The sequence below is a fragment of the Dysidea avara genome, chromosome 8, assembly GCF_963678975.1.
Source record: "Dysidea avara chromosome 8, odDysAvar1.4, whole genome shotgun sequence".
NCBI classification, from domain to species: Eukaryota; Metazoa; Porifera; class Demospongiae; order Dictyoceratida; family Dysideidae; genus Dysidea; species Dysidea avara.
The window spans coordinates 17,140,136-17,161,129 of record NC_089279.1 but is presented as its reverse complement, the minus strand read 5'-3'; the positions used below and the strand labels follow the sequence as shown (position 1 = coordinate 17,161,129).

At 38.7% G+C, this 20,994-nt stretch overlaps 2 protein-coding genes across 2 annotated transcripts; one reads left to right on the top strand and one right to left on the bottom strand.

The window, feature by feature from the left end:
- Window positions 1-20: 20 nt before the first annotated feature.
- Window positions 21-9,694, top strand: LOC136264058 (tyrosine-protein kinase transmembrane receptor Ror2-like). The gene is made up of 8 exons (XM_066058741.1): window positions 21-227; window positions 620-665; window positions 721-1,160; window positions 2,320-2,346; window positions 2,625-2,870; window positions 6,372-6,649; window positions 6,911-7,112; window positions 7,838-9,694. The coding sequence occupies exons 1-8, from the start codon at window positions 170-172 to the stop codon at window positions 9,490-9,492; spliced, it is 2,952 nt and encodes a 983-aa protein (XP_065914813.1). The 5' UTR covers window positions 21-169; the 3' UTR covers window positions 9,493-9,694.
- Window positions 9,695-17,429: 7,735 nt separating this feature from the next.
- LOC136264060 (NACHT, LRR and PYD domains-containing protein 4-like) lies at window positions 17,430-20,420 on the bottom strand. Its single transcript, XM_066058743.1, has 5 exons — window positions 20,396-20,420; window positions 20,198-20,337; window positions 19,884-20,144; window positions 19,772-19,816; window positions 17,430-19,714 (listed from the first exon to the last, which is right to left on the bottom strand). Exons 2-5 carry the CDS (start codon window positions 20,247-20,249, stop codon window positions 17,457-17,459), a joined length of 2,616 nt encoding a protein of 871 aa, XP_065914815.1. The 5' UTR covers window positions 20,250-20,337; window positions 20,396-20,420; the 3' UTR covers window positions 17,430-17,456.
- Between the last annotated feature and the right edge of the window lie 574 nt (window positions 20,421-20,994).

Here is a 20,994-nt window from a genome sequence, read left to right as displayed (position 1 = left end):
ACCCGCAACGTTTCCTGCGAGTTGTACTTGCAGCAATTAATTGTTGGTAACTGGTGAAGAGTTTTGTGAAGACTAAAGAAGTGTTCACTTCTTGCTGCCTCGTTGTTGCTGTTGTTTACGTGTGATTTCTGGGAAACGTTTGGCGCGTACTGGAAGAGAAGGAGCTAGGATGAATCTGTCTCTATTCGTTTATGCTATATCATCCCTTCTACTGGCGTTAGTGTGTGGTAAGTCAGTTGCAACTGTATAGGCTAGCGATTTAGCTTTATAATTGTTTCAACTTTTTTTATAAAGCAGCTGGCAGTGATCAGTGAAAGTCGTTAAAGCAACAGCCTGTCACGAGGCCGTGTGTGCGTATTGTATATCTCGTGCAGTTCCAATGTAATCTGTATTAAAAGTTTGGAAGAAAAGCTGTCGATATAGTTAGCACTTTTGACAGCTATACTGGTGACCACTTTTGCGGGTTCACTCATTGAGGCCATCTATATCAAAGGATTTGGTAACGAAGGTGTGTATTGGTATTGGTCACTGAAGGGCAAAAACAAAATCGTTTTCCACAGTAACTGTTTATGTTATCTACAGGACAATTTGTACATGTACATTTTGTTGTACTTTGCAGGTCAAAGTACCTCAGATCCGGAGCCAGTATTTGAGGAACCTCCAATGTGAGACCAAATACAAGCTATCATATTGCAGTGTTTAAAGGTCTTATTTTTGTAGGAATTATATATTTGGAAATCTAACATGTGAAACGTTTAATGGAGGTGGATTATGTGCGCCATTTCTGGGACCACTTGGAGCTGATATTATTGTCAATCATTCTCGAGTTTCAGGCATCGCCGACTATGAACAAACGGCTGTGATACTCCAGCAAGTTTTAAATCAAGTAGCTCATGAGAAATGTGTGGAACTCCTAGTACCACTGCTATGCCGATACGTGTTCATCACATGTGATCCAGCATTTAATGATACCGTCTATCAACCGATATGCCGTCGTGGCTGTGATGTTGTCAGTCTATTTACATGTCCACTTGTCTGGCAGTTGCTGATATCCCAACTCGGCATATTGGAGTTCGGAATAGTTGATCCTCCCCTTTGTGACCCTCTGGGGGATGCTAACGGTGGTGATGCTCCTGATTGTATTGATACTACTGATGGAGGTATGTGGTATATGTGACAACACACACGGTGACACACTACACAGGCAAACATACAACACATGCAATGAATGGAATGCAGGCACGCCTTGTAAATCCAAACTTTGATCTGGATTTGTGTTAAGTAAACAGGATCACTGTTTATATTGTCAACAATTTCTCAAGGTGCAGGCAATTGTACAAATAATTGTAAACACACAACCAAAAATTATATAAAAGCTTATGATGAAACAGTTAAACATATTCCTGGTCTTGTGGCACACTACCCAGCCATTAGTGACAGACCTCCCACATGACTTGACTATGTAAATTATTGACTTCAGGCCTTGTTAACAAATTTGGCCTCTCATGTGGCCCATCCTGTTATTACAGAAGGTGGTCATGAAATGAAATCCTGTGGTTATATCACCTGTTAATTTACATACCTAGTATGGGTATTGTTGTTACAATGAGTCAGATATGGTTAGTACATCATAAACCAAACTATTAGTTCAAGAACTTTATTATTTAGGCAGTTGTTTAATCGGCAAGCCACAATTAGTTCAAAAATGTTTTATTTTCTTTGATGTATATATACAAATAGAGTGTAGGTGATTGGATGTTTTGAAGTGTCGAAGCTGTGTTGGATGGCCATGCATACATAGTATTGAAACAATTGAGATGGTATCTATTATTAAACGTGTTAATTTTAATTGGTCGTGTGTCCCAAATGGCCTGTGGATCAAGTTTATAAACCTGCTATATAGCTTTGTATTGCTGGCTTGGAAGCCATATTAAATGGAATTTTAAAAGTGCAATTATTTGTAGATAAGATTGACTCTTGGTGGTTCTCTTTCATCATGTTTTGCAGCTTCCAGAAGATTTTGGTTGGTTTCCATTTGTTTTGAAGCTCACTATCATTTCTAGTGCTAATTGCCTGGTCTGTATTGAGCTCCTTAAGAATTTAATTCTCAATTGTATACCTAGCCTTGTAAAGATATTCAGCTCTGTACTTGAAAGGGTTTTTGGGCACATTTCTGGACAAGTTATGAAAATGACAAATTGCTTCTAATCTAGGTTTATAGCTATATATACATGTGTACTTATTCTGTTGGTAATATAATGTTGTGTATATATATTTATATATATATATATATATATATTTTTTTTTTTTTTCTTGTAGGACCCATTCCAGCCTTCACAGTCACCTGTAAGTATCGTGTGTTTCCTTGCATTTGTGATTTGTGTCTTGCTGTCTCTGGGGTTATGGGGAGCATTACACATCCTTGCATGTATAGTTGTGTTTGGATGAAGCAGTTGTCTGTCAGACTCTGTCAAACACATCTGTCAGTCAGTTCTGTTGTTCTTTCTAACACTTTGCTTTTTATTACTTAGCTAGGAGGTAAAGGGTAGACGAGTTGTTGACACTTGATGTTGATGTACAGTGTGGTTGTGTGTATGATTCTTTGCTTTGTTTTGTTTTCCCAGCTGACTGTTTTACTGGTCTGGGAAGAGGGTACAGTGGTACCATGAATGTGACTAGAACTGGAAAAACCTGTCAAGCCTGGGATGTACAGGCACCGCACCAGTTTATCTTGCCGTCCAGTCAGTACGTTGAGCTAGATGGAGGTCATAACTACTGTCGTAATCCTGGCTCCAGAGCTCCTAATGGTCCATGGTGTTTCACTACTGATCCAGACACCAGATGGGAGTATTGTGATGTACCAAAATGTGGTAAGTATTTAGATTATTACTTGTCATCATGTGTAATAGGTTGAGTCTATCATGTGGTATTTACATTAATGATTTTAACTAGCTGTGTTTGATGTTGTGTATTACAGAAGTAATGTTACAAGGTTTTATGGAAAATGGTGCTGAGTGGCTTCAGATCTGAAGTTTATTTTGAGCTCTAACTGTAGTTATTTTCTGTTATTGTTTGGACTGTTCATTTTTTGGGATTTAACCTCATTGTTTTTAACTATCAGTTTATCAGTAGATGTCTATAGAATCTACTTTTGGTTATAGACCAAACAGCTAGTAAATGGTAGTAAACACCACAGGTCAAAGAAAGCTAAAGTATTCACTAATAGTCTTAAATGTTATCCCTTGAAGTGCATGGACACATGTAAACTATAAACTGGAAGTAGAATGGTTGTAAAGATGGTGAGAATTCTTTCACAGTCTGTACACAAGCTCACTATTTAGTTGATGATGTCAAGATATTTTATGTAATTTTTTGAACGTCATGCATCATGATGCATGTATCTCCTTGCTAAGTACTGTATGAAATGCTAAGCAAAAAAGTTAGGCTGGAGTGGTGGCAGGCACCATTAGGTGTTCAGATATCAGGGACGATGATGTAGTACAAGTTTCAGTCTTTGTGCACTGTGTGTTGTGTACACACACACATACATTCGGGATGTTGCACTTCATAATGAATTTGCATAAACATTGCTTATATATTACAGGTGTGAACAGTACTTACAATTGCCATGTTAGGCTATAGCAATTTTGACTTGAGGAAAGCACCACATATTTTTTCTTTGGATAGCCTGAATATCAGGATATTGTTCAATTTGCATGGGGAAAGTATATACATTTAGGCTGTACTGTTCGGCCAGGCATACTTCCTCTGCATTCAGACCAGATGTCAAGTTTTGGCAGCACAAGCGTTGTGAAGTATCTCCATTCCTGTGGTCCGAGGGACTATCTGTCTGGTGGCACCTTGTCTAGATCTACAGCTGATCATCAGAGTACTTGTATGGCTTTGACCATTCCAGTGGTTTACTATGAGCAATAATACAACTGTCTTGATGAAATTCATGCAGTGCCTGTGTTGGTGTACTTTAATCTATACGGCTTTATTGTAGCTTTATTGTCGTTTAATCATAACCATTTACAAGTTTAGTTTACACTTGAAATGTTTCAGTACAGACAATGATGCAATGATGTTTTGATTCAACTGACATGTGGTCGAACCATCCAGACTGATTGTATTGCTTTGCTTTTCTATTATTTCTCTGTTAGTAAGGAAAAACACGGTGGTAGAGACGTAGCCAATGGTGAATGGTTCCAGTCCATTAATTAAATATATACCCTGTACAATAGGCTGGCTTATAGTGGACCGAAGTTTCCCTGCAGAAGTGTAGTAGTGTATTTTGTAGAAGGTATTCTTTATCAAACATCCTATAATGAAATCACTGTGTCTAGAATACTGTTTACAATGTATATTTCTTGTATAAAAATTTGTCCAATATCTACTTGGTTATGTTCAATTAGTGGTAAATGTTTCAGTAGTTGTGTGTACATTAGAACATGCAAGGTCACTATTATATAGACATTCTGTGGCTGCTAATGGTGACCTAGGTACAACACAGCTGGCTAAATGTTGTTCCTAAATAGTGAAATAAACTTGGTTTACAGTGATGGTTGATTTCTGTTCTCTATTTTATAGTCAGGTTAGTAGGCATGATAAAGTCTTAGTTTCCGACGACAACGTCTCTGTTCCATGGAATTAGTGACTATTCACTTGCACGTGTACCTGTTTGTTTTTGAGCCCTTATAATGTTCTTGAGGCTGTCCTTCACCTAAATACTTCGTTGTCACTTCATTTCATCACTACAGTTGACATTTTAGGTGTAGTTCTCCATATCTTTACTTTGTTTATTAAAGCCAAATCGAACTGCAGGGTTGCAACCGTTTATACTGGTACGTGGAACGAACTAGATTTCAGAGTGGTTTGACATGATTCAGTTTGATACGGTATATGTTTACTGTAACTTGAAATCGCTCTGATTTGAGATAGTTGGCTAGTGTAAACAGGCTGTTAATGTTGCTATTTTGTAGTACAAAATATAATGTGTTTGTACAGTTATCTTGTATTTTGCCATGTTGTCGTGATGTAGTATAAAAACTATTTCACCATTTCAAGTTTGGTAGCTTTGATATATACTCCTTACATTGTAGCCACTAGTTCCCTCTTGGTAGATGGCAGCTACCAGCTCCCCTCCTTTCAATCCTTTGCTGACTGTACTGTTTACATCATGGATATGGCTTAGGTGAGATTTGCCCACTCAGTGTGTGTCCTGGCTAAGGCTTCTCACTTTGAGCTTAATAATGATCCTGTCCCATGAACCAGAGACTGCACAGCTGTTTGTTCTGTTTGAAGATAATAGGTCACCCACCGGCACATCCCCTATGGCCAAAACCTACTCTCTGTGCACACACGATAGTTGCCCCGACACTCCAGGCTTTGTCAAGTCTCTTTGTGCCACACCATATCGTTATTTAATGGAGACCCTCTCACAGCACACGCTTATTGATAAGCATACTGAACTATTGAATAAGTGCCATGGGGAGAAAGGGAAAGCCCCCTAGACTAGATCTAGTGTGAGGATAAGACTTTTTACAGCTTTAGGTTTCAGTGGCAAAACCCATCATTTTTGTGACCGTTTTTACCAGTAGGGTCAAAGGTATCATGAACTATAGCCTGTACTGTTTTTATGTTTATGCTTTTATTCATAATCCAAAGTTCATGTAACTACAGGTATCTTTGTACAAAGTTTTATCATTACCACAAATGTGTATTACACTGTCATGTCTACACACTGTAATTTTCTGCAGTATTTCAATTATATTCACATTTCTCCCACAAGTTCCACTGTCTATCTGCTCAGTCGTATCCTACACAATCACTATAGTTACAACACATACTAGTGTATATGTTAAAATAATATTAGTGGAGTATTTTTTTGAAATTGAAACAATTAGAATTCAGGAAAGTGCTGTCTTAAGTGCTCTTTCATACAGTACAGTAAGTACACTACTGTAAATGGCTATAGTGCAAACATATTTACATACCTAAAAAAAATACATATCTAAAAGCAGCTGTGTACAACAAAGGAGCTTTTATCATGTTTCTTGCTCTTTTAGTCCATACACTACTATCGCTGCTTAGTAGTTTGTCTCAGAATTTTAATGCCAACAGATTTAATTGTTTCAAGCCTTACGTATTGTTTATTAACAGATACATTAAGATGCCAGAAAAATACTGACAGCTAATGAAAGAAGACACCTTAGTAGCTGTAGTTTTGGCTTTAATGTTTATAAATTTTCTAAGGATTGTTGCTGCTAGAGATAATAGTATTTCAGAGTGCAGTATTGTATTTTCATAATTGTTTCAATGCTACTACACGTGTTGTGGTTTATAGTGACCACATTATTTGCATCTTTCAGATCCTAAACCATCTTGTGAACTCTACACTGGTAGTGTGTGTTATGCCAGAGGTGTCATCGGGAAGGACTACGTATTTATCAACAACACTCAAATCGACTCTACCTTAACTGATCAAGCGTACTGGGAAGATGCTATGGTGAACTTCAAGTCAAGTCTTGAAACAACCGTACAGAGGGTCGGTGCTCCTCAGTCTTGTGTAGATGATATGCTCTCCCTACTCTGTTTTCACACATTTCCAGTGTGTGACTACAGTTCTAACACTAGTGTCCCCAGACAGGTATGTAGATAAGAAAATACACGTATATATGCAGTGTGTATGTATGCTTGGTGTAACTAGTAGCCTGCAGATCCTCCTTTTAAGTAAAGCATTTTGGTGGAAGACAGGAGGACAGAACCCAGTTAATTTTAACAGACAAAGTTTAAATATGATCATTGTTTTGATTTACCCCTGAAAGAAGGACAAACAGCATTTATGACATTATAATATGTGTTTCTATTGTAACAACCAGTCACAGAGTTTATCTGACATACTTACCAGATCTGCAGGTCATACTGTCAAAGAGTCAGGACTGGACCATGTCAGATGGTGTGGAACAATTTCCTACAACTAGCTGCACTGCAGAGAATCAGACTACCTGACTGTGACATGTTACCGGAGGCCATCGGAGGAACTTCACCAGAATGTTTCATACCTTTTAACTCTACCGATCGGAGAGAGAATCATCCTGCAAACTCAGCAGGTAAGAACCCAGGACTGTAAACACACATTCGTATTAGTCTCGCGTGCCAGACGATTTGTGTGGGGGCGGCAAATAAACCGTCCGGTCACTGTTGCACCCATTCCGGGACCACTGCCGGGATGTTGGCAGAGCCAATCAGATCGCTTCGTGCACTCTGTGACGAAACAACCACTAATAATTCAAATTCTTAGTGTAATAAAGAACTGAATCTCGGCTACGGATCACTTTTTCGAAAGTTTAACGACGCCATGGGCTTAGGATCTTTGTTTCCCTAGTACAGGGCTCTTAAAAGCGTTCGTATAAGAACGATCGTGGTTCGCTACGGATTTGTGAAACGACAGAGTTGTCGAGGGAAACGTTCAGCAATGTTTCGAATACGTCACCAGGACATTACCAGTACAATTATTGTCTTAGTCTGCTTAAAAAGGTGATTGGAACGATTATTGCATCATCCTTGGTGCAAAACAATGCCGTGATGTAATCTAATTGCATTCCAATGAGTTCACGGAAAGTGTGCAACAGTGACCAGACGGTTTATTTGCCGCCCCCACACAAACCGTCTGGCACGCGAGACTACATTCGTATATGCAGTAAAAATTTATTCCCCAAGTATTACCACATGAACTCCCCCTATCCCCTTAAAAAATACTGTGGTATGAATTATGATTAGAAGTATGCTGGTTAATATTGGTGTGTGTAACTGTAACCTAATTTTGCCACTACAGTGTGCTACAACTTGGAGGATAAAGGAGACTTCTACAATGGGACTATCAATGTCACGGAGTCTGGGAGGGTCTGTCAGAAATGGGACTCAAATACTCCACACGTTCACCCCCTGACCTCTTTGTATCGTCTTTATCTTGAAGGCCACGATTATTGCCGTAATCCTGAGGGACGTGGAGAGCGTCCTTGGTGTTATACAACAGATCCAACTCAACGGTGGGAATATTGTAATATTAACCCTTGTAGAGCTGCTTCTGAAAGTGATAGCAGTGATGATGAGTTTCCTTTAGTGACAGTTTTAGTAATAATCATTCCAGTTCTTGTTGGTATTTTGATAGTGCTCTTGATAGCATTTTTAATGGTATGGTGTTGTAAGGAGAGAGCTAGAGGCAGTACCAAACTAGTAGCTATGGGTAATGATTACCAAGATGCTGGTCATCTCAGAAAAGAAGCATTCAAACTTACGTGTAATAAAATTGACATTTATCAAGCTGACAACTTAAATCCAGCATACGTACAGCATGGTGATCTTAATGTTACATCTCTTACTGGTGGTGTAGATCTTCCCAGTTTCCCACGTGATAACATTGTCTATATCAGTGACCTTGGGCAAGGAAATTTTGGAGTTGTAATCAAAGCTGAAGCTAAAGACATCATTGCAGATCAAGAGACTACTGTTGTGGCTATTAAAGTTTTAAAGGAAGGAGCAAATGACCAAACTAAGAAAGATTTTTTCCGTGAAGCTGTACTCATGCATGAATTCAACCACCCTAACATTTTGAAGCTGTTAGGTGTTTGTATAGAAGAGGAGCCACTTTGTATGCTGTTTGAATACATGGAGCTTGGTGACCTAAATGGCTACCTGAGAAAGAGCTGCAGTGTAGCAAATGGTAGCCAGCCGAATTTGATAAGTGGTAGTCAAGATGGGTTACACAATGGCCTCCCTATGCAGAAACTTGTAAACATGTCCATCAACATTGTGGCTGGTTTGGAATACTTGTCTCAACACCACTATGTCCACCGTGACTTGGCTACCAGAAATTGTTTAGTTGACACTAACTTTGTAGTCAAGATTGCTGATTTTGGATTATCACAGGATATTTATGCAACGGACTACTACAGACTGGGAGATTCTGCGCTACTGCCGATACGCTGGATGCCACCTGAAGCTATCATGCATGCTAAGTTCACTACTCAAAGTGATGTGTGGTCATTTGGTGTTGTCCTGTGGGAGATATTCTCTGGTGGTGCCCAGCCTTATTTTGCTCTGTCTAATGAAGAGGTCGTGGAGTATGTACGCACTGGTAATGTGTTGAAGTGCCCACCAGGTGCTCCAAGTGAGCTCTATGATTTAATGGTGGATTGTTGGGCTACAGAACCAGATGATCGTCCAAATGCAACAGAACTGCATGTTGGGTTACGTCGCTGGAATCCTGACATTTCAGCGTCACTCTCTGATGGTTTGGCACAACCCAACCAAGGCCAGTACCAAAACATGGCTACTGTTAAAGAAATGGAAAGGAAGAAAAGTCTCACCGTAAAACAGCAACTTAACACACAGCAGTCAGGGTCAAGTGAAGGCTCCCGGTTTGGTTCACAAAATTCTGAATCCCCAACTCTCAGTGACACTGACGTTGGTGTACCCCTTAATCCCTAGTTATTCAATTGTAATGATGCACTATTAGCTATAAATGGATTTCACGCATAGTGTAAAGTTTGTTGTATACTACACACTCAGTCCATTATAACTGGTACATTGTAAGATTTTTATTGTGTGTGATGATGGTACCAGACATTGTATATTTACCATTTGTATTGCTGTTGTGTGTGAAATAATATCTTCTATGTTGTGTTATAAATGTTTGTTTTCTCTAGTAGCTAGTGGGAAGATTCTTAGATTCATCTATATGTTACAGACAATGTAATGCAGATGGGAAAGGTCTTGTCAGAGCCATGTCTTATGGTGACTAGATAACATTCAAATACTGATACTCAAATGTACCTTGGTTCTTGTCAAAATTAATGCTATAACAAAACAGTCAGTTCTTAGCCTGCCATTGTACTTGCATTATTAGAGTATTGATTGGAGGTTGCATGTTATATTTTTAAACCAAACTTGGTATAATATGTGTCTGCCCTTTATACAAACCCAGTTTGCCTTTCTCAGTAGAGAAAACTACTGTTAACACAGCATATGGTAGTCAGTCAGGAAATGTTAAGAATGAAGAAGCAGTTGCAACTCCAGAACTGTTGTACAGTCATAACATCTTTGATCAATCAACTGATTGCTCTATTAGAGAATTAGACAGTTTCATAATATCAATAATGCAAACAAAACCTCATAATATCAATAATGCAAACAAAACCTCATAATATCAATAATCTCATAATATCAATAATGCAAACAAAACCTCAGGTATGTAGGACACCATGCAGAATAATTTAGCCCAGACCCTCACCTTGTATATATCATTGATGGAGTAATCAGATGTATTCTAATAGAGCAATCAAAACTACTCTAATAGAACATTCATAATAGAATACAGTTTTAAATGGTACTTCAGTGGAACCAAATTTTATTGAAATGTGACCTGGTCTGCAAAAATGCGTTATAGCCTTTTCGATTGCATGTACTTGACAACCTGTAAATTCACTTGTGAATGGAAATTTAGTCCCCCTTATACCCCTAATGTAGCACTATGGCTTGGTATAATATGAAGGTGATTGGTTGAAAACAGGAGGAATCATGATTAGTCAAACTTGACAATTTGGAAATGCTATAGTGTATAAGATCCCTTTTCACAGACCGGGCCACAAATAGTTTATAGTATTAATTCATAAATTTTAATTTACATAATTTGTCAGCAGCTGAGGCAGTGTGCTCCCAGACCCCTGCACCTATAACTCACTAAGAAATTTGGAACCACCTATGAAAAATCCTGGATACACCCCTGTCACCAAAAATGAAACTGTAGCATAGGTCATAGGAATTAAACAAGCATTTAGAGAAGTAGTACCGTCTTTTCTTTTACCTATTTCACAAAAGACTCTGAAGCTCCACAATTTCTGCAAGCACACCATTGCTTAACATATCACCTCACCTTTCAGAATCTGTAATGTAAAAAGTTTTTAGTTAGATTTATGACAAACATACATGTAATTACGGTATAGTCACTGCTACATCCTGCACTCCCTGTGTTTAAATAAGAGTGTGATGTTGTCCTTGAATATTAATGTAACTTAAAATCAGCCAGGAGTACATTTGTGCTTTTTTATTTGACAACAGTATTAAGGTAGCTATGTATACTATTCATGTATTTTATTTATATAACATGTATTGAGCAGTTGAGATAGTCAGTGTGTATCATATGTGTACAGTGGCAAGATTTGAAAAAAAGAGGGAAGATCATAGGAATATATAGCAGGGGTAAGAGATATCATTTTTTTACATTTATAGTTCTTGATACTTTGTAGTTATTATGTACAGATAACTAATATAATTGCAGCAACATAAATAATTATACTTTCTGAATGAATAGTCTTCATCGAATATGAGCTGTAAATAGGGATCAATGACAGTGGTGATATCCATAGTTTATGACTCTAAAGTCATGTAGTTATGGTGGTATACAAAATCATGCATTTGTAAAACCATCCCAGGCCCATTGTCACACTGATACACTCTCTGTGTTGCATGCGATGACTGTTCTATTAGAGCATTTGACTGCTCTATTGGAGTATCTCAATCTTGAAATATTATTTTAGTTAACTGGTTTGAGGGTGGGGAAAGTGGCACATGCATGTCCCTTGGACCCCTCTCTAGATTAAGCTGATTTGGTTAAACCCTAATAATTATTTTGCATAATTATTATAATGTGTATTGTAGGGTTAAGTCAAAAGAGCATGGGAGTGCACTAGTCTTGCCTGGCCAGACTGCCTTTGTCATTGTGTAGGGAGAAAATGACAAAGAGAAAAAAGTGGTATGGCCAAGCAAGAGTAGGGGTGTACTTGCTTCCAGTGCACCTTCTGGATCCACTCAGCCCTGCATGTATATTGCAAGTTGTATGTACCATTGAAAGACGGACTGATAGTCTTAACCAAGTTAAGGTATATATAATAGAGCTATTGATGACATCTCACAGTAATAGTACCCAAAAACTTGCATAGCAGGCCTGTGTTGTCAAGCTACATGCATCAAAAGCTCCTGTTGCCCAGCAATATACTATATATAGAACAAAGCATTATGTGCCTCCCGAGGCCAAAGACATGCATATGCACAACAAGCAAGCTACGTAGCATCATATAAATTATGCATTAAACAGTGCCCTGTAAGTTGCATGGACATGTACACAAGTTGCAGCAAACCATTGCTGTTGCACCAACGTACTATATAATATTTGCTTGTTTAAGGTGTATGCAAGCATCATTAAGCTGATTGTTCAAGGCAAAACAGCTTTGGCTCCTTGTTAAAATAACTCTGAAACAAATGTTAGTTATGGCAAGGTAACTATCAACAAAGCCATAATGTTAAATTTGAGGTCTCAAAACTGAATAGGAGTAAGCGGAGCAACTGAGTGAAAATCATTTGTTTCTGCATTACTAAATTTACAAAGCCCAGTTACCATTTTTTGTACTGCAAGCATTATAATATCATCTAAACCAAAACAGCCAAGCTGTACAAAAAGAGTGCAGCCCCCAAAAAGGCCAGGATGAAAAAAGATGTGAAATCTAAGATGGCGGTCAAGAAATGGCTCTGATGGTAGGCTAATGACAAAATTTTTAATTACGACAATTCAGGTGAATTTGCGTTGCCTCCTCCACTAGGATTCGGCACCAAATTCACCTGAATTGTCATAATTAAATTTTTTGCCATTAACCTACCATCACAGCCATTTCTTGGCCGCCACCTTGGAATTCACATCTTTTTTCATTTTGGCCTTTTGGGGGGCTGCACTCTTTTTTTACAGCTTGGCTGTTTTGGTTTAGATATCACTTCTTTTTGTATTGCAAGCCACAAAGCCAGCCATTAACTGGCTTTGGTGCTTCCTTCTAACTTGTTTTTTTTTTCTTTTCTGCAGGAATTGTGGAACAAAGGAAGAAATTTTGTGTACAGCTTTTTGTCTGATTAAAAATATTTTTATATTTAACAATTAAAGATAATCATACTGTAGGTAATAAGGTGACTTCTTATACATAACTGAACTGTAGTTGAAACTCCCATTGTTTGTAGTTGAACTGTTTTCAGAGTGACTTGTTTCTAGCTGAACTCTCTACATGGTGATTTGTTTCCAACACATATTTCTACAGGGTGATTTTTTTGTAGCTGATCCCTATAAGGTAACTTGTATCTAGCTGATATCTATACTGGGTAGCTGATCTTTCTACAGGGTGACTTGTTTGTAGCTGAACTCTCTACATGATGGTTTCTTTGTAGCTAAATTCTCTACAAGGTAACTTCTTCTAGCTGATCTGTCTACAGAGTCACTTGTTTGTAGTCGAACTTTCTACATGATGGTTTCTTTGTAGCTGAACTCTCTACAAGGTAACTCTTCTAGCTGATCTTTCTACATGGCAATATATTTGTAGCTGAATTCTCTACAGGGTGGTTTCTTTTGTAGCTGAACTCTCTACAAGGTGAATTCTTATAGCTGAACTATTTACACAGTGATCTTTTCGTAGCTGAACTCTCTACAGGGTGATTTGTTTGTAGCTGAACTCTCTCAAGGTGATTTGTTTCTAGCTGATCTCTCTATAGGGTAACTTGTTTGTAGCTGAACTCTCTACAGGATGGTTTCATTGTAGCTGATCTCTCTACAGGGTGACTTACTTATAGCTGAACTCTCTACAAGGTGATTTGTTTGCAGCTGAACTCTCTACAGGGTGGTTTTTTGTAGCTGAATTCTCTACAAGGTGACTTCTTCTAGCTGATCTCTCTACAGGGTGATATGTTTGTAGCTGAATTCTCTACAGGGTGATTTGTTCGCAGCTGAACTCTCTACATGATGGTTTCTTTGTAGTCAAACTCTATGCAGGGTGATGTGGTTGTAGCTGAACTCTCTACAGGGTGATTTGTTTGTAGCTGAACTCTCTACAGGATGGTTTCTTTGTAGCCGAACTCTCTGCAAGGTGATTTCTTCTAGCTGATCTCTCTACAATGTAACTTCTTGTAGCTGATCTCTCTACTGGGTGACTTGTGTCTAGTTGTACACTCTACAAGGTGATTTGTTTGTAGCTGAATACTCTACAGGGTGATTTTTGTAGCCAAACTCTCTGCAGGGTGATTTGTTTGTAGCTGAACTCTCTACAAGATGGTTTCTTTGTAGCTGATGTCGCTACAGGTGACTTTTTCTAGCTGATCTCTCTACAGGATGGTTTCTTTGTAGTTGCAACTCTCTACAGGGTGATTTTTCTAGCTGAACTCTCTCTAGGGTGATCACTTCACCTCTACAAGGTGGCTTCTTCTATCTGATCTCTCTATAGTGTGATTTGTTTGTAGCTGAATTCTCTACAAGGTGACGTTTTCTAGCTGAGCTCTCTCTTGTTTCTAGCTGATCTCTCTACAGAGTAACTTGTTAGTAAAGTTGAAGTTTTTACATGGTTGATTTTGGTGGTTAAGCTCTCTGCATGAAGACTTGTTTGTAACAGAACTTCTACAGAGTGAATTGTTTGTAGCTGAACTCTCTACAGGGTGCATGACTTGTTTATAGCTGAACTCTCTTCAGTGTGACTTGTAATGTTCTGAATCACTACAGCAATATATTTGTAGCTGAACTCTCTATAGGGTGACTTGCTTCTTACTGAACTGTCTATAAGATTAACTGTTTGCAGCTGAACTCCCTACAATAACTTGTAATGTAATAGAATTCTATAATGGAGTAAATAAATTAGCTGAATGCTCTATTAGGGTGACTGTTCTATTAGACTTAGAGTATCTCGATCTCGTATTTGCTACACGGAGTTGGCTTTCGAATCATAACTCAGTGGTTTGTAATCCGATTCTTCTGTACTACTGCAAGGACTTTCTATGAAGATTATTCCAACTATACACCGATTTTCAGCTGATTACTCTAAGCGGTTTGCCTAGTACTGTGGCTAGTAGACGTAAAAACTAATACTTTAAAAAAAAAATCGATTGCATAATTGTGACACAGGTTGGGTTTTGTGTCATATCTCCATGGTCTTTATCTCGATTCCTTTCAAACTACCAAAAGGCACTCCTACGATGGTTACTCCATCTACATAGCAATTTTCAACTCATTCCATGAAGCGGTTTACCCTGTAGGCGTGACAACAAATCAATCTTGTTTTACGCGAATAATCGGTCATAACTCCTGAGCCGAACCATTCATCGGATTTGCACCAAATTTGATGCTAGAATTCGCCTTTGGACTTCCTTTCTGTGGGCTAAATTTCAAGGTGATCGGAGTACGCGTTTTCGCTTTATGCAAGTATGCGAAAACACGAAGAAAAAAAAACAAAGAAAAAAATCGAAACTTTGGTAGCTCGTATCTCGGAAATGGCTGGCGCGATTTCCTTCAGATTTGGTATGTAGACTCCCCTAGCTGGCAGGAAACTCTGTAACAAATTTGGTTCCAATTGGAGTAGGGATCACCGAGATACAAAGGTGTGAAAATGACCTTTTTCTTTTTTCCTGTCAATATACCCACGGTGTGGCGCGCCGGCTTCTTGGGCCGCACGACACACTATCGTGTGTCTTGATATTTAGTACTACCAAAGAATCGCAGTATCATAATATACTGAATAAAGATTTTTAGCAATACCACAGACAGTGGCGTAACTAGAATTGTACCGACACCAGGGCCCAGTGCAATAAGTTGAAGTTGTATTCACAAGTAAAGCTATTACAGTCCTGTTGGGTTTTCATCCAGGCCAGCTTTCGTTTGTGCTGCGAGCTTCATCAGATACATTACCAACTCCGTTAAATTTACGTCGCTGGCATATACAAACTGGTGCAACTTGTTCACTTTGTTTGTCACCTCGTCCAACTTGTCACCATGTGCTAAATGGGTGTCCTGTGGCTTTGCAGCAAGGCAGGTTTACTTTTCGTCATGATGCTGTTTTATTATGTTTGATGTCTGAGTTGCAAGCTTGTTTGGATAATGTAGAAATATTTGCTGATTTGGATGGCAAACGTGCGTCTGACTCTCCTCCTGCCACCATTCCCCCTGCTGTACTAGTGTGTTCTCACCGACCTGACATTGTTATATATAATGCAGAAATGAAATCTGTTGTACTTCTGGAACTTACCTGCCCATTTAATTCTCGTGCTGACCTTTCTACTGCACGAGAACGTAAGCAGGAGAAACCAGAATATCTGCAAATTATTGCTGAGCTTGACCGCTTGGGTTTTGTTAGTCATTACCACACAGTTGAAATTGGTTGCCTTGGCCATTACCTTACAGAGACAGTAACATCTATGAAAAGAGTTTCAAATCTGAGTTTTTCCAAGACGAAAGCATTGCTTGATAGAGCAGCTGCTGTGGCTATAACTTCCTCTCAGAGAATCTTTTATGCATGTAGTAATCCAACCTGGACACTTTAAGTTAAGTTTATTTATATTTTTTCATTTATTTATTGATTAGCAAACACCCAACAGGGTTTTTACGCTAATGTACAAGGTACGTACACATAAGTGCCTAGTTTAAGTTACAATAACATAAGTGCCTATAATTTAGGTTACAATAATGATTAGTACTAAGTTACAATAAGTGCTAAGTTACAATAGGTGTTAGGTTACAACTAGTGCTAAATTACAGTAAGTGGTAAGTTACAATAAGTGCTAGAATTACAATGAATACTAAATTACAGTGAGGGCTAAGTTACAATAAATACAATAAGTGCTAAGTTACAGTTATAAAGTAGGAGTAGTTGATTGTTTAAATGTTTCAAGATCAATGGTAGATAGATTAGGGATACATAGATCGTTCCAATGGGGAATAGTTCTGGGTAGGAATGAATAGAGATACGTGTTTACTGAAGACTGTATATGATTAAATTTCTGATCATGATGGGCTCTGGTAGCAGTTTGATTTAATGATGGCAGACAGCGATTTGGGACCAATAATAAATGATTAACTATCTTGTACAATAGGATGAGGCGTGCTTGCTTTCTGCGTTCTTGTAAAGATGGCCAATTTAGTAGTTAATTATTTTTGTATGTATCCTTGCCATGCCTACGCGGATCTTATCTTTGTAGTCGCATGTGTCCGAGGCTCTGTATGTAATTTTGTCATTTCATCATTATTCTGATGGTTAAAAAAAAAAAAAAAAAAAGTGGAATTATCGAAACGATAATTATTTATAGAGGCGCTTGTACTGATAACCTGGTAGTTTGAAGTGATTTTACTATAACGAAAGGTAATATAGCTTTGCAGCCTAAAATGTGTGCTATTGTCAAGGTCTCGATCGATTATTCGGTGAAATAGTCTTTTCTACTACCCTATAGCTAATTCAGTGGGCGTGACTTGATTGCTGACACCCGGGCCTGGGCCCGGGTAGGCCCGGGTTTAGTTACGCCACTGACCACAGAGCCTAAATGATGTCCAATATTACTACAGATATGAGATATGGACAAATATAAAATTAAATTAAGAAAAGTAGCTACATACACACAATGTTCAGTTTTGTTTGAAATCCTCTACTTTCTCTGCTCTTGATAACTTCTTCTTGTAGAGATCTAATCTTCCTTTCAACATCATTAGGATACCAGGGTAGTTCCAGCACCTCCAATGTGTTGTTATAGTGGAGGGATTGTATTAAATGCTGAGCAGCCTCTGTGCTAATCTTGTTGAGATTCATGCCTAGTTTGACCAGCGTTGCATTGTTATTGAGTGTGGTGGCAATGATATCACAAGCTTCATCCGTAATGTCATTATCACCGATGTAGAGTTGCTGCAGTTTATTTTCCCTGGCTAGTGCTTTGAAAAGGACAATGGTTGAAGAGGATGATAAGCCAGTAACAACCATACGTAGTTTAACTAGCATAGAGGAGGGATGGGACAGTGCATTATAGAGAGCAGGGTCTTCTCCAATGGTGTGGTTACCACTAATTCGCAATACTTCAACTCTACAGTGGATGGTGAGATCACTGATGAAGGTGGAAGATGAACTGGTTAGGTCATTAACCGACAAGCCCAGCTCTTTAATTGTAACGTCACTCTGGGATAGATTACGGTGTAATACATGAAGACCATGATCTTGGATATGGCAACCACGTAAATCAAGCTTCTCCCACTCCTTGTGAGATGAGCAGATAAGAAAGAGTGTAACACACTCAACATCATAAGGTGATAGACTAGTGTAGTGAAGATTGATTACTTTATTATTAAAGGTTACTCCATTTTGTACGGAAGTGTAATAGAATTTGTCTCCAGCCTCATGGAATGAACGAAACAAATGAAGGCATTTTAACTGATTTTTCAAAAATTGCTCAGAAATGGTAATTGAACTGTGCCCCGCTGAGAGAAATTTTTTAAAAGCAGACCATTGGCACTTGGTAAGTGAGGTGTACATTGCAAACATGTTAGAATGAAGATTACTCCAGAATTTGGCTTCAAGTACTTGCAGCTCTTTGTCTGGTAGAAGATGAGTGATATGGTAAGCAGCCAAGAACTCTTGGATGGAAAAGTGGACAAAGTTAAATGTCATTACATTCCCTGTCAAACCAAAATGGTGAATAGTTTGCAAGAGTCCAAAGCCATTGATTGCTCCCGGAATGACTGCAATATCTGGACAAGCTGCTTTCATCTCCTCCAAGGTAAAGATTAGTTTGTTGCTGTTGAGACCCTCAAGTGACAGTTCAGACAGCTGTTTGACTATTGTATTATAAGGCTCAGGAAGGCTGACTAGATCGTTGATGGTGTTATCAAGAAGGTGACCACACTTGGCAAGATGTCGACAGATTGTCAGACAGATAAAGTAGTTGTAGAGCTGAGTAGAATTTCTGGGAAGAGGGATCCCTTGCTTGTACAGATAAATCAAGATCACCATATTAAAAGGGATGAAACACAGACCATTTATAGTTAGGTTACATTCAAGATAATCAGTGAACACTTTGACTGCATCTGGCAGTGCTTGTTTAATAAAAGTTACTCTATCTGTTTCAGTGAAACCCAATATGTCTACCCTAAGTGTTGCTTGTTTGCGGAGATTCGATGATGCATGTGGACGAGATGATACAATCAAGCCACAGTTTGGTAGTACACGACGTTTAAGAACTTCTAAGATCAAAGTATTTTTTTGCATTTCTAATGGAAATTCATCAAAACCATCCAATAGGAAAAGGAGATCTTGGCCACCATTCTCAAAAAGGTAATCCCTGCAAGCAGCAGTAATTTCTGGTGCTCTTTGGTGCCCTACACAGAACAACTGGAGGAGGTCATGGACTGATGTAGTTTGTTGTACAATAGGATCGCGCAGGCAGACAAGGAGAACAAACTTAAATTTTTTTAATATTCTCTTTTTACCCCATCGGTAAGCAATTTCCTTTAGAAAAACAGATTTGCCAATACCGGGAGGACCTTCGATCAAGATAAATTGTGATTCATCCTTATTTTCTAGTGGGGATAAGATTTGCTCAATTTCTTTAGTTACAGCACTATTATCAATGACCTCTTGTAATGGCTGATAGCTAGGATGATATTTGGGGACTGGTTGATTACTAGCTAATGAAGCAATGTCACCTGTTTGTGTCAGTTTAGTGATGGCCATGGCTTGTTGTAAGTTGCGATGTCCTTTGTAATGAATCAGTAGGAGAGGTATAAATTTTTTTGGCTGGTCTGGTGGCCAAGTGTTATCATCAGCCATAAACTGTAATTGTATGTTAACCTGGCTCACTATGTTGGACAATATGGAGACCCCTATAAAAATCATCAGATATATAGAGAAGAACATATAATTATGTCTACTGACTCTACCTTGGTCAATGGTTATTAATAACACGTCAGGTAGTTTGGTGATTGCTGTAGTTAGTAAAGACAACACAACATAGATATTCATGCAATTGTTCATCTACTAGCTATTGGTCACCTTTATCTGAACGTTGATCAGTGGACACTGCAGGTGATTCAATCACCTTCAACAACCTCTCCCAACTAGCAGAGAGGTCTATTTCAAGCCACTTTTCCAACATTCGGTTACAGCACCATTTCATGTTAGTAGGATAACCAGCCTCTATGCTCTTTAATTCTCCATTTGGTAAACCTAGTAGTATTCCTATCACTTTCCAGTCTGCAGCATATGGTGGAGTGATGTGTTCATAAAGATCTCTCAGTAGTGGAGTAATACCAGCTGCATGATGAACTCTGTATACTGCATTAGTATCCAGATATAAGGATACTTACCCTTCTCAGGTGTTTTAAACTGAAGTAGTCCTTCGTAATCACTTTGATCCATGTCCTTTGAATGTCATGCACTGCGTGTAGAAGTATAATGAAGGATTCGCTGCTTCGTCCAGTGTAAATCGGCACTGTCTCTTCACTGACTATAGTAATGGATTCAGGTAGCAGTGTACCGGCAGCATCACTGATGTCATGCCTTACTTGTATTGAGTTGACTAAAGTTGACTAAAGTTTACAAGTTGTTTCCAGCCACGCCTTTTTTGTGGTTCGAGACTAACTCCTCGATCAGGGTCGATTGTGGGTCGAGCTGTGGGTTGTGTGGTGTTCTTCTGAAGCTCTTGACTTTAAAGGTTGTAGTGCCGTGGCGAATTGATACAGTCTGGAAACGGAGTCAGAAAGTTTTGCTTGGCTCTTCGTTTGATTTATTTGTGTCCTCTCCCGGCATATTTTTGTGATAGTGCAAGTATTGGATTAAAGCATAGATTCTGGTAGGGAATGTATAATCTATGATAGGGTCCGCAACGTGAAATTTCGACCTCCGAGAATCAACTACCAAACCACCCACAAATGCTAGGCTAGGTACCACTTAGAAAATGCCAGATTGGCGTTATTTTTCATTAACGTATTGTCGTGCAAATCGGCGAATATGTTTACAAATTATGAGATTTTTTGCTATATCTTCAAGGAAATGTCTTTTAAAGCTATAATATGCGCTTTCAACCTTTCTTACTAACTGTACTCTAAACTAAAACCATCAGTGGCTGCATTGTCTGGAGCAATTTCCAGCCGCAGCATCGCGA

What these genes read in the sequence shown, in the direction of transcription:
- LOC136264058 (XM_066058741.1), top strand. Translation starts at nt 170, where the DNA reads ATGAATCTGTCTCTATTCGTTTATGCTATATCATCCCTTCTACTGGCG. An exon ending in GTATTTGAGGAACCTCCAAT is followed by an intron (nt 666 to 720) that starts GTGAGACCAAAT and finishes TTATTTTTGTAG; the next exon opens with GAATTATATATTTGGAAATC. An exon ending in ACACTAGTGTCCCCAGACAG is followed by an intron (nt 6,650 to 6,910) that starts GTATGTAGATAA and finishes CATACTTACCAG; the next exon opens with ATCTGCAGGTCATACTGTCA.
- LOC136264060 (XM_066058743.1), bottom strand. Translation starts at nt 20,249, where the DNA reads ATGGATCAAAGTGATTACGAAGGACTACTTCAGTTTAAAACACCTGAG. An exon ending in GTTTAAAACACCTGAGAAGG is followed by an intron (nt 20,145 to 20,197) that starts GTAAGTATCCTT and finishes TTCATCATGCAG; the next exon opens with CTGGTATTACTCCACTACTG. An exon ending in ATTAATAACCATTGACCAAG is followed by an intron (nt 19,715 to 19,771) that starts GTAGAGTCAGTA and finishes TGATTTTTATAG; the next exon opens with GGGTCTCCATATTGTCCAAC.